General features: G+C 37.7%; 1 protein-coding gene across 4 annotated transcripts in view; it reads right to left on the bottom strand.

Moving 5' to 3' along the window:
- The window catches only part of BANK1 (B cell scaffold protein with ankyrin repeats 1), a 145,811-nt gene that overhangs the window by 120,825 nt on the left and 11,626 nt on the right, over positions 1-13,360 (bottom strand). For all 4 annotated transcript variants that reach the window (XM_057417975.1, XM_057417972.1, XM_057417973.1 and 1 more), the window contains exon 2: positions 6,925-7,323. In XM_057417975.1, the coding sequence (XP_057273958.1) occupies positions 6,925-7,323 (399 nt within the window). The remainder of the gene's footprint in view (positions 1-6,924; positions 7,324-13,360) is intronic.

The raw sequence follows: 13,360 nt of genomic DNA, 5'->3' as shown, positions 1-13,360 counted from the left end.
TCTTACGAGTACTGGCTTTATTTGAGAAAATGCAAGGGGAACCCAACTCACCATCTGCAAGAAGTACTTCATAGACGTCAGACAAAGAGTCTCCAGGATTTTCATTCTGTGGCTTACCTAGGAAAAAGGAATAATTTTTTAATGGTATATATACTTGGAAATATCTAACTGGTCATCAATTCTGATGACAGTGATCAGTGCTATCATAGTTGACTGTTTCATAGAATGGTTAATTTGCTCTAAAAAAGACCTTAGTGTTAGAAATCAAGCTGGGGGGAAGGGGAGAGAGAGAGAGAAGAGAAAATGGCAAAATCAAACAGAGTTTGGAAAACACTACGATAATCATTTCCACCTTCTTTTTTTAAATGAAATTCTGTATGCTGTGTTAAATGTAAGACAAAGCTGTTTTAAAGCTACAGTTTTGCAGATAGAAAAAAAAAAAGAAAAAAGGGCTCTTGAAGAGGAACAAGCCAAGAGAGATCTTTAGATGGAATTGTATTTATTTCTTTTTAGTAAACATCCTCATGACTAGTCTTTTCTATTCACTACAGTAGGTAAGAAGTCTGGACTTCTTAGAAGTTTCCCCAAAAGTCAATACAGCAAACAACGGGAGAGGAGCTGAGCAAAAGGAATGGGAATGGAATAATATTCAGGAAAATGGATGCAGGCATTGGGGTCTGGAATATAAGACAAGTGTGTAGGGTGGTGTTTTTGATAATACAATAAATTTGGCTAAAGAATTTCCCGTACCAGGTCAAAAAAAGCAATGGCCACATTATGTAATGTGCTGGTCAAATATTAGAAGACTCTGTCAGTTACAATTTGTTGAAATTATTTTGATGGCTTAGTAACTGTCATGAGACTTTTTGCCTATGTCACTCTTTCATTATGCTGGATCAAATTATCACCTGTTTTTCCCACATCTGAGGTAACACTGACGTAAGAGATAAAAGGCCTGCTTGAGCTCCAAATTGTGAGATTCAGCTAACTCAACAAACATGTTGTTGTACAATATTTGTGGGATCCTGATTATGTATATTGTTGGGTGCTCCAGAAGTGAATAAGCAATCTTACCACAAGGGACCAAGACTGAAAAGAGTCACCAGGTGAAGACACCAAGGCTAGGATGAGAAGAATCACCTGGCAAAGTGATTGCTTTACTATGGCTTTATTAAGGTTGCATGAAATCAAACACTCAAACCCAGTCCTTCTCTGTACCATATTATCGACTATTCCTTTCACCCTTCTTTTAAATTGCTCTGTACTGTGGGCAGTGCACAAGGCAGACCTACTCTGGCACTGACTTGTGGTGGTGCTTACTGTATTCTGATTCGGTTACGCTTGTAACAGGAGTCCAGTGAATGAGGATTCCAGTGAGATAAAGCACAGCGGTATTAGCTGATTCCTGCTCTAAAGAATTTAGATAATTTCAGGTTGCCATCCTGAAGTTTTGAGACTAAAAGCTAGAGGGCTTTTAAAACATGCTTTTCAGAAGTGCTCATTGGTTTTGTACTGCATTTTCTGTGAAAGACCCTACAGCTGACCTGCAGACATTTGAGCAGCCACAAACGCATCTGAAATTAAAGCAAGTGGGCATAAAAAAATATACTAGTAAGTGTTAGGAAAAGTAATTTTTTAAAGTGGTATCAGAAGTAGAAGAAATGTTTCACCCTAACCTTGCTAAATACTAGTACATAAAGTGATGATAAAATACTGTTTGAACAGCACTCAATACAGAAAGGAGTTCTACAGGAAAGAACATTAGGAAATTAATAATTCTGTTTTCTCAACAGGATTTGAATGGCATTCAGTACATAAATAATGCAACCACAAACTCAAACACAAAACAAAGTATCAAATAACTGCTAATTAACTGAGCACTATTGCACTATTTATCCTGTGCACTAATGAGGACAGGTTCTTGGGAAGGGGGTAAGAATGCACTTACATAATTGAAGGGAATCAATGCATGAACAAGGGTCCTAACTAGAGTTTAAAAGCCTACTTTGTACCTGTAATTCTGATTTTTGAACACTTTGTAATTGAAGTAACATTTTCTGGACCAAGTTCTGTCCTGATAGCCATTTAAGTAACAACAGAGATATCCCACCAAGAGCAAAATGTGATGCTTTAAAAAAAAAAAAAATAAAAAAAAAAATTGTTCTTTTGCTGTCTCAATTTTATGTTGGGTTTTTTTTGTTTTTTTTTTTAGTATGAACTTAAATTGGTGCTACACTTCACTTTGGTGCTACACTATTCTATTTCCAGGAAGTTAGCACTAACTCAACAGAAATACATTGTAGTAAAATCACAAATAGCAATTTTGTTAATGACAACATTTGTGTGTCAAAAAAATATACAAAGAATGCATTTCCAGAGGACTTCTGCAGACACCTTCCAATAATAACTTACAAGTAACTGACAAGTAACCACAGTGCAAAACTCGATGAAAGTCAATAATACATTATATGAAGGACATGCAAGACTACAGATTCACACAGCCATTTTACAGTTCTAGCTTCAAAACACCTGCTGGAAATCTTAAATTATTTGTAAGCTTTAGAAATTGCCTCACAACTGCAGCTAAATACTGACTGATGACTGTTATGCCATGAACAAGACATAAATTTGGATGGTGTCCATTTGCAACCTTGAAAGAACAGACTAATGATGATAAAGCCATTCATTTTAAAAATAAAATAATTGTAAGCTAAATAAACAGTAAGATCACAGTACATTAATTTAAATTAGTACATGCTGTTGCAGTAATGTTTATGTTCTAGTCATTTGACTTTCGCTATTAATAAAACTTTTTATGAGCTTGTCCTAAACGCTGTTAGAAAATATTCACTTTAACATGTCAGTGCATTCATTTTCCCAGGGTTTTTTTTTAAGCAGTTTTCACCTAATTAATGTCAAAAATAAGAGAAGAAAACATCACATACATAATGCATTCAAGGGTACAGGTCACCGCCAGCCAGACACATCAACATGAGTTGTTACAAAACCTGATCGCAGAATGAATAAAGTCATGTCTGCATTTTGCAGAAATAAGAGAAGAAAGAATAAAGAATTCAAACAGTTTAAGCAGCAGGGAATGACAGTCTCAACATCCTATCTATGGTTGCCACCTCCAGGCTGTCACTTCAGTTTCTCTTCTGGTTTGAAGCCAGATCATGTGTCAGATGAAACAATTTAGTGACACTAACCACAGTTTTTTGTTGACAGTCAGCCCTGTTACAAATCCACATCATGGCATTGGCATCCCAGCAATCATTCTGTGTGGATATTGAGAAACACAACATCTCAGATTTATTAATCCAGTAATTTTAGCAGAAGTCCCCGCAGAGGACTCACTGACATAGCAAAACGAAGTGAGGACTACACTGCGGCACGCTTCAGCTATAGAGTATTATAGACTATTTTGGTTTTCATAAAAAAAACTTAACTGGCATTTGAGGCGCTCCTCGATAATCTGATGGCCTCACTGCCTGAAAAACACACCCACAGAGCCAGCAACCTCCGAGTCCAGTGACCTGCATAATGGAAATCAGCCCACATTTGAAGGGGGCTGAAGACTTGTGTGCATTAAGACCTCTTCTAAACTCCCAGCCTGTTTGTCCTACGTTTGCTCATTAGAGACAAACACTGAATGCTAGTATCTCATTACTCCACATCTGTATCTTACTAGTAGTTGCAAAAGCAGTTTTCTTTCCTTGGTCATTTCTCTCCTTGGTGATTAAAACTGTGCAGGTACACTGAATGCTTTTTAGGTAACAATCAGAAATTAATGGCATAGTGCTGTCTCAGGTAAGAGTTACATACTCATTCTGAGAATCTTTCCTGGGCTGACAAAGACTGTGGATACAGTTTTCCAGTTGGGTTACGTTACTTTAAGTACCTCTTCTTGCTTTTTGGTAGAACAGCACATAATGAATGGAAAAACATGCAGGTTTCTTGAGCAGTTCTCAACTATCAAAATTTATAGAAGTAGATTCCCTTCGTATTTTGGAAAAAAAAAAAAAAAACAAACAAGAAAAAACCCACCAAAAAAACCCCAAAAAGGATACCACTGCTTAGAGAAAAGACTGTAAGTGGAAATGACAAGAGCTGTTCTGTTGAATTGTAAACTACGAAACCTGATAAAACAGCAAGCAGTCTAATGGATACTTATGACTCCTGAGCTGTACTGAGACATCTCATCAGAAAGTCTCATAAAAGTGTCAGCACACTGTAGAAACAGTGTCATGGAAAACTATTTGTATTAGGTAAGACCTGTTCTTTTTTTTTTTTTGCATCATCAGTGAAGCACAAATAACTACAGGAGGAATTCAGTTCATTTGAAGTAACTACCTCCAGCTGCAAATATCTATCTCCAAAAGCAGAAATGCAAGGGACAAGAGATAATCACTGAAAACAATTAAAAGCAAGAGAAGATGATGATCCATATGAAGAGAAATGGGAAATCTTGTGAGTGCATAGGCCTGAAGAAAGGCATAAAAAAATTGCTCCACAGGAAAAATAATCTAAGTATAGTTAATAGCCCATTAGCAAGCCATTTTAAATAAAAAGGAAAAATCTTTTTCCCAGATGCATAATCTGTCAAAGTCCCTGCCACAGATATCACAAACATAAAGAACTTCACAGGATTCTACAAGAGTATTAAATACAGACACTGCAAGCAGTCACCATGTAAGCAAAGGTAAATACTGGCAAGACATGCACACCTTCATTCCTCAGAGCTTAAATCAACACCCAGGTCACAGCAAATCTCACACCTGGAGCACTTGCACTGTGCAACACAGAGCAATGAGTGCAGAGGTCTCCTAGTAAGCACTGACCTGAACTGGCTTGCCTGAAGGCCAGGGCACATCAGCACAGAAGAAACCAGGCCAGAACAGTTCTGATCTATGCGTACAGAGGAGGGCTTACACCCTGAAGGACCATGCAGCAACACTACTCCCAGTCCCAGATCTAGTTCATATAACTGAACTTGTCTGATTGCAGCCACAGTCTATGCATTCCTGGTAAAGATGTACAGACTGAGACTGAGGCCCTCCACAACTATTCATTAATTCAGCTTGGTACGTTTCTCTGAAGTTGTCATTGACCACTGCCAAAGACAAGATCATTTGAGCACCTATTTGTCACCTGATGTTACAAGGCAAGTAAAATCCCAAGGGCATGTGCAATAGGTATTTTTGTGAACGCACAGACCTAAGCAAAGAACCATCATCTGTCTTCTAGGAAACTCTCTGCAGAAAAGTTTGCAGTTTCCTGTGCATGAGTCTCTGGGCTCAGCTCCTTCCTATACAAACACACATACATACACACACATTTAGTATAGACCCACTGTTTTCATTCCACTAAAAGGCTGCCAAGAAACTTCAGTCTGAAGCTACATATGGACACAGTCAGAAACTGCAAACATTACCTCCTGAAACCAAACTAGGCAACTGTAATTAGCCCCGAAACTTAAAGTCTGAGACATGCTCATAAAAAGATATGAGGAAAAGGTTAGTAAATACTGAACAGCAAGAAATGTTAGAAAAGGAGATTGTTGGGAAGGAGTGTAAAACTTAGTTTTGAACACACTGATCTGATACAGCCAGGCTGCAGGTAGGCATGTTCTCAGCAGCTTTGAAAGCCTCATAGCATCCTTAAGGTTGCTCAGCCACAACACAGCAGGGGCGTCCAGCTAGGTCACCCTGACTCATCTGGGGTCTCTCTACCCCTGTATTCAAAAGAATATTCTTGGTTGTTCATCTGCATCCAAAACCAGGTCAATTTCTGATTAAAACTCCCGAACTGCAGGATGTCTCTCAAGCACAAGCTCTTCTGCCAGTAAAACAAGCACCTTGCAAGACAAGTGCAACAAAGACAGAAGCACAATGCTCTGCTTAGTAGACAAAATAATGACATAACAGCAAGAGCTGAGAGGAGGCAAGACATCTAGAGACTACAAAGAAACAGTAATAAATATGCCTTGAAAGCAAAACACACAACCACCTAACCTGATACCAGTGCACAACTTAGATCACCTTTTCAAAGTGGCTCATGTATCTCTCTTTCTAAAGCTATTTCTTGGCTTCATGTGTGCAGCCTAGCAAAGTTAAACTTTGGGTTAAACTAAAGATGTGCAGAGACTTTGCTATTTCAGTACCTCGCACTCTCAAGAGAGGAGTTTTTCTTACATTCAGGGAAGTGCTAAGTTTGACAATAATGTCTCTTTGTAGTTCCCACGGATGTGCAAACACATACAAACTGGATAGCTGTAGTCCTTCCAGTACAGACTTATTACTTGGGTTGGTAAACAGGGAAGGGAACTTCTGCCCTTACAGATTTTTGTGTCACACAGCAAATGATGCCAGCCATGAAAGCCTGGGTCATACTCAGTAGCTATTTTCATGCTCAGATTTATCTCAGGAGATATATACACTGTCTCATTAAGCCATTTCAAGAGATGAAACATAAAATAATAGTTTTGTACCGTTTCTGAGATTTGTAAACTCAGGAAAAAGAGAAACAAGTGTATGACAGCTTTTCAGTCCCTGCCCATGGCAGGGGTGTTGTAACTAGATGATCTTAAGGTCCTTTCCAACCCTAACTATTCTGTGATTCTATGATGCAGTCTTACCATGAAGGAAAGGTGGAAGGTTCACATGTGCCAGTGGCAGCTTTTAGACTTTCCAAAGCAGCTTCCCTGTGAAAATGAAGCCTGATTAAGGGTACAACAGTTTTATCACACTTCAATGACAAATGCATCACCAAACTCAAACTGCTGGACCAAGCTGAAGAAAGAGAATTTCTCCAGAAAATCACATTTTTCACTTGAAAATGATTAATACAGCTATGAAAACTCTTCTAATAATCATACAAAGTGATTCTTATTTTTAGATACGTAGTGATTTATTTTTAGATTACCTGGTTGAATAATTCCAGTAACAACAGACAAATACTCTTCAGGTTCCTGATCAGTGGAAATCTCGTTGCTGCCTCTATCTAAGGTCAGTGTCTCATAAAGTACCTCCGAATTCTCCACCCCACAAAGCAGAATCACCACATTATCTGGAGGTCTTAGAACTCGCTCCAGAAAGTAACTTCTCTTTTGATTCAGGCAGTTAAGAAGTCCACATGATAGGATAAGGAGTTTACATTTATAAGATGGTAAAGAGAATAGCTCCTGCTGCTTGAAAGACGAAGTCTCTATATTGTAGAGTAAGATTCCTTCTTCGTTCACTATGTGTCCAAAAAGCGATTTTAAATACAGAGCCCACTCTTCTGCTTCTTGTTCATATATCACGAGAATATCCTCTGTATTTTCTAGAGACAAGAAAATATATATATATATATATAAAAATAAATTTTTAATCCATTATAAATATCAGAAGACATATTAGTTAACACCCCCCCCCCCCCAAAAAAAAAAAACAAACTGGAGGACAGGTCATTGCCTTGAAATGACAACCATCTGCTTATTTCTAGACAAAGGCAGCCAGATCATCCACAGAAGTGCTGGTAAAAGAGCAGACTATTTTATGATGAGAATAGTATTCAATTAGTATTTCAGAACAAGTAATGAAATTGCAGTGCAGAAAGTAGAGCACATTCACACATTCTGCTCTCTCTTTGAATCTTGACAAATAGGTGATACTATTAAGAATGCAACCGTTCACTTATAATGGCAGTAGTAAAGAATATATATTTGAACACTGGACATGATCTGACTTCATCAGAAACAAACTGGTATGTTTAGGATATTTTGGCAGCATGGTATTAGGACAGTTGTTCGTTATCTTTCTTGACTGTCCTTATTCTAACAAAATACTTAAAGACCTGGCAAAAATCCAGAACGACCTTTTTGTAGTTCTGCATCTCTAAGATGCTAGTAAGAAGACTAATACTCTTCCACAGTGTTACGAGGGTGACAGTATGAAACAGAAACAATAGGCACAATCTAAAACACAAGAGGGTCCCTCTGAGCACCAGCAACACATTTTTCACTGTGAGCACTGGCACAGGCTGCCCAGGGAGACTGTGGAACTTCCCTTGCTAAAAACATTCAAAAGATGCCTGGACATGGTCCCGGCTCTAGGTGGTCCTGCTTGAGCAGAGCAGTTGTATAAGATGGCCTCCAGATGTTCCTTCCAACCTCAACCATTTTGTGATTCTGAGAAACCACAAAAACCTGTGATTTGCTGATCAACACAATATACATTAAAATGCCACGGTAACTTCAGACCCTGAAGCAGTTCACAATCACAGCTGTATACAGCAACAGTAAGAGACTCAGGAATAGATACAGCTGTTGCACTTTACCTCCACTGAATTTCACTATGTCTCCCAGGTTCCTGATGGGTCAGGCAACCTGACTGACACTTGTCTGCAGTGCACCACAGCTTCTTCACAGGTGAGTATTTAAGCTGCTTCTTTGTGAGTAACAAGAGATATTGAAAATGCAAATATACACAGAGTTTAAATGTTTCTTGGGATACACTCCTGGAAACATAGTGCAGATGTAGCTAAGGAGAATTTAAATAACACAAAACAAAAAAAAAACACAACAAAAACCTCAACTTGTCAAGGATCCATGCAAGTCCTTGTACAAAAGGAGAAACTGAACCTAGATTCTGAGCCCAGGATTACAGCTCTAGTTATGGACTCCCCTTCTTTTTAGAAGAAATTATTTCTAAATTTTGTTCATTCATTTTTTACTCAGGAGATACTTCTAATAAAATACCCAGCTGAAGGCTGACTGGTATTTGTAGAATAGGAGTACGACAGTTTGGTCTCTTGAGTTCATTATATGCCTATAAAGTGCTTGGTGCTTGGAGGACAGCTGCCATCTTTTAAAGATTTGTGAAGACTTTTGAAGTCTTTAAAAAAGTTTTCAGTCATAGGAAATCATACAGGGACATGCTCAGTATGGTAGTGGGTGATGATATTTCAAGATAACCGATATATGACCCTGACCAATATATTAGATCAGGGTAATATTTGTGAAAATGGGTTTGGAAAGGTGACTACTATATTCTCCATGGTAAAAACATTCTCAAAAATACCTGTTTCTGCTGAAATGCTGGAATTTAATCATAAAGAAAAATAGTAGTGTATTTCTCATTTAACCCAGAGCAAATTTATGTTTTATGACACTACGATGAGAAATGTACTTGCTGAAATGTCGTTTTTGGAATCTCATTTAATTTTCCATAACTCTCACACAAAAAAATAGAAACAAAAAGCTATGGAGCTTGCTGCAGGGTTTCAAAAGAAGAAATTATATTAATGGAGCTGTAAGTTCAGAAGCTTTTTCAGTCTGACCACAACATTTCGTATCATAGGAAATGGCATCACCAAGCACCTTCTACTTTCACCCCTATTTACTAAAAGCATTGTGGATTTAAAGAGGATGCTCGATCCATGAAGAAGACTTCAGAACTCATTTTGAACATGCTTAGTTTCAACTTCCAGCCACAGAATGTAATTTTATCTATTTCTGCAAGCTGAAAAAAGTATCTGCTCTCAGAATTCTGTCCCCTAAGGTCTTCAGACTCTTGTGAAGTGACTCTTAGCCTTGCCTTCGTTACAGTTTGCAAACTGAATTACTTTGCCCACTACAAGAGAGGCTTTGTAGAACTCCTACAATTCTTTCTCCACTTTTGCAAACTTTCTCACCTTTTCAAAATACTTTTGAGAAACTCCAAATTGTATACATGGTACAAGTTCCTTGACACAGTGTATAGGAAGAATAAAGTAATGTCACTTGAGATTACCTCAGATAAGCACAGAAAATTCACATTCAGTCTCTAAGTTAAAGGTCTCATTTTAAGTTCATGTTCAGCCACATTTCCTTCTACTATGATGGATTTGGGTAATGACATGGCTAAGTAGAATTGGAGGGAGGGGTAAAAAAGCATGTTTAAATTAAATGGTAAAAATATTTTTTATAGCTTCACAGAATCTTGATGTCCTGATCATGCAGAAGATCTGGCGGTGTCTTCCATAGCACCCACTTGGCCAAGTCTAAGCTTCTTCTCCCTGTAGAAGAAGAGCTCTGGTAAAGAATGGTGCACTACTGCACCTCATCCCTGCGCAGACTGGAAGCACTCAAAAGGCATTTCCATATCCCAGAGCAGAAAAGAACTGCTGGACTCAATCATTCAGGCACAGCTGAAGAGTTCCCCGTGGGCATGGAGGATTAAGATTTTTGTAGAAATATGCTTAAAGAGTTGACTCCATATAATAATCATAATAAAACATATGTAAGGTATAAAGTTCATGCCTGTGCAAATAGACAGCACAAGGCTTGAGTACTCAAGAAATTCTAAAGATGAAAGTGAGAAAGTTGCACTGAAACATTAAAGGATGATGAAGTAATTCTATTTCCACATGGTATATCTGCACCTAAGTCCAGAGCTTTGATCTTAGCTAAGTGTGAATGAGAAAGGGGTTTTAAGATGTTTGTTGAAGGTTTGACTGCATTTCTTTTTAACTATATTAATTTTTATATATGAGAAAAAGCTTTATTTGTATAAGGGAGTGAAATATATCTAACACCACACTTGATGGAAGAAAGGCTCTGCAACATGCATCTCATAAAATTTTAATTTAATATGGCTGCCATATTCAGTTTGTCTTTTCTATCTATATACAGACGGAAGAGTCACACTGTTGAGGAGAGACTCACACAAGCAAGGTATTTCGTGCAGCAGTTTGGTGCAATGTTTATCAGTTTAAAGAAAGCAGCTAGTGCTATCAAGTTACCTGTGGGAAACCTAACATGGCTTTGTTTTGAATTATATGCTTATATTTTTTTCTGTCACTGATATGCCTTCTTGATTTCTAACTCTGATATTAAGCAGGAATGCAAGACCTACATCTTACATCACCAAAACTGTATTAAATTGTGAAATACCACTATTTTGAAATGCTTGCCTGACTTTAAAGTTTACCCTAAGAATAGTTATGGAGTCCTCTATCTAAAATGTGTCTTTAGCTTTTTCCTGCTACACAATGTTTTGACTTCAGAAATTTTACTAAGATATAGATGCTTGAATGCAGCTTACTTGAATGCTAAAGCCCAGCCAAGACTCTGTCTTCAAAACAGTACCATTTTTACCTGAACAACAAAGGCTGAAGTCTAGCTTTAATGCAACACTGTCCAATATTGAATATACAGTAACAATGCTTAACTTTTCAACTAGAGTTTTCCCCCTTCATTATTTTAATCTCTCACTGATTTTTTTTTTTTTTTTTTAAGTTATGGCACTTGGAGTATAATGTAGGTTGAGATGAATTTTGTTCCCTTGAAAGCTAATGTAATAGAAACTATCATATCCTGACAAAATTAAGCCATACTTCAACTACTCCTACTTAGAAACTGAATCAAAGGTAGAAATAAAAAGTATTATTAGTTTAGCAATGAGAAACAGTAAGAGAATTTATGTGGTCATCCATAACCTGAAAGGGTTATTTTGACAAGCAAGTATATTCTCTAGTTACTGGTGTGTACACGGCTGCCACCAAAAAACACATCTCATCAAACATGCCATCTGAAGCATTCTTTGAGAAGACCTGATGAATCTTACGAGAATCAAATGAGACAAAAACATCTTTGCATGCTAATATGACCAAACAGGAATCAAGAACTTGCATACACAAGAAAAAAGAACATCTTTTTATGGAAACAATTAAAAGATACAGTATGGAGGGGAAAAGAAAAAATTAAGTATATTAGAAGTGAAAGAAAGAACTCAAGAACTCTGTAATGCACTAAACACATCAGGAAGGCAAAGGAAACAAATTAAAGACTGGGAACGGGTGGGCTACACTTAAACAGGCACCTCAGTTTATGAATCTTGCAATCCTGTGTGTTTAGAATTGAGCTAGAAGTACTTGTTAACACTCATCTTCAATAACAAAACTGCTCAATTCAGAAAAGCAAGCCCTCTGCACTAAGGCAAATTTATTCCTTGCCTTTTAAAGGCTTAATGTTTGTAGATTATGTGCTTTACTTCTAGATACCTGCATTTTACTACAGCTGTTTCCAGCAAATGAGCATTAACATACTTTAACTTAAATAAGGCTGATTTCAGTTAGGCTAGGGTTTAAAAATTGGCTCTGCATTCCCACTGCCTTCGGATGCTTTGACAAAAATATAGTGACACCTGAACACCAACATTTAACCCAAACTCTAACTGAAAGATGGACACTGTATATTTCTCGGGGTCATCCACAGCCTTCTCCAGTTAATATGCTGAACCCAACAATGTCATACCTGTTGTTCAACCAGCTACCCAGGAATTCCTGTAACTACACAACAAGCTTGTCACAGTCAACCCTGACAAAAAAGTAATCCCAGCCTGTTTACAATCTTTGCCTTAATCGCGCTAGCTTTTGATACCTGCATGAAGAAAACTTTTTGAATTGTTCTGAAACACCATGTTGGGAAAAGGGATCAACTGCTAAAGAGGAAATTCATCCCTTTTATTTCTTCCTGCCACAGAAGTCCTCATTTATGGAAGAGGAAACTGTGCAGGTTTTTTTGTTGTTTGGGCTTTTTATTTTGTTGTTTGGTTTCGTTTTGGGTTGTTTTTTTTTTTTAATGGCAGTCTTTAAAGGAAAGGCATTTGACAAAGAAGTGTATCAACTGTGTCAGCATGTAATGAGCTACTGCACATTGTTAAAATTTGTTAAAATAAGGACAGCTGCTGAATATCTCAAAGGAGAAATGAAAAGGCACAGAAAGGAAGTTCTTGCTCACTTTCTTGTAATACATTGATGAAAAATTGGGGCAACATAAGCAATAGGGAATGACATCCATTGCATCTTTAATTCTATTATGAATAGCAGACTATACAGGATCACCATGAACATCTTGCCATGCTAAAACTTACTCATAAAGAAGCAGTATTTTTCTCCAGGCATGGACAGCTAGGGCAGGGAAATGCAAGACGTCAGAAGTCAGTCACACTCATCTGATCAGACCTTTTTTTTTAAGACTCTAGTTTCACTGTCCAAATCAAATGTCACCCCAGGTGAATGCATAACATTCTCCCATGAATTCTCATCCCACAGAAACATGGGCTGCATGGTCTAGAGTGATGTATTCCTGCCCATGGCAGGGGGGCTGGAACTAGATGATCTTCAGGTCCTTTTCAACCCAAACCATTCTATGATTCTACACCTTCCTCATTTAGAGAGTCTGAAGTCCATGTTTTTTCAACCTTCTAAGGTTTGAAAAATGTCTGTTTTCCCTCTGACATTATCTATTCTACTCTCCCTTTTGCCCACATTCCTTCTACCCTGTAGGATAAAACTATAGGTATAGTCAAGGGTGACACAATGACAAAAAAACAAA

The sequence above is a fragment of the Pezoporus wallicus genome, unplaced genomic scaffold (genome assembly GCF_028554395.1).
Source record: "Pezoporus wallicus isolate ANWC-B61680 ecotype Strahan unplaced genomic scaffold, APGP_CSIRO_Pwel_v1 contig_6999, whole genome shotgun sequence".
Lineage (NCBI taxonomy): Eukaryota > Metazoa > Chordata > Aves > Psittaciformes > Psittacidae > Pezoporus > Pezoporus wallicus.
Note: the sequence above shows the minus strand (reverse complement) of the source record. Positions and strands in the feature narration are given on the sequence as shown.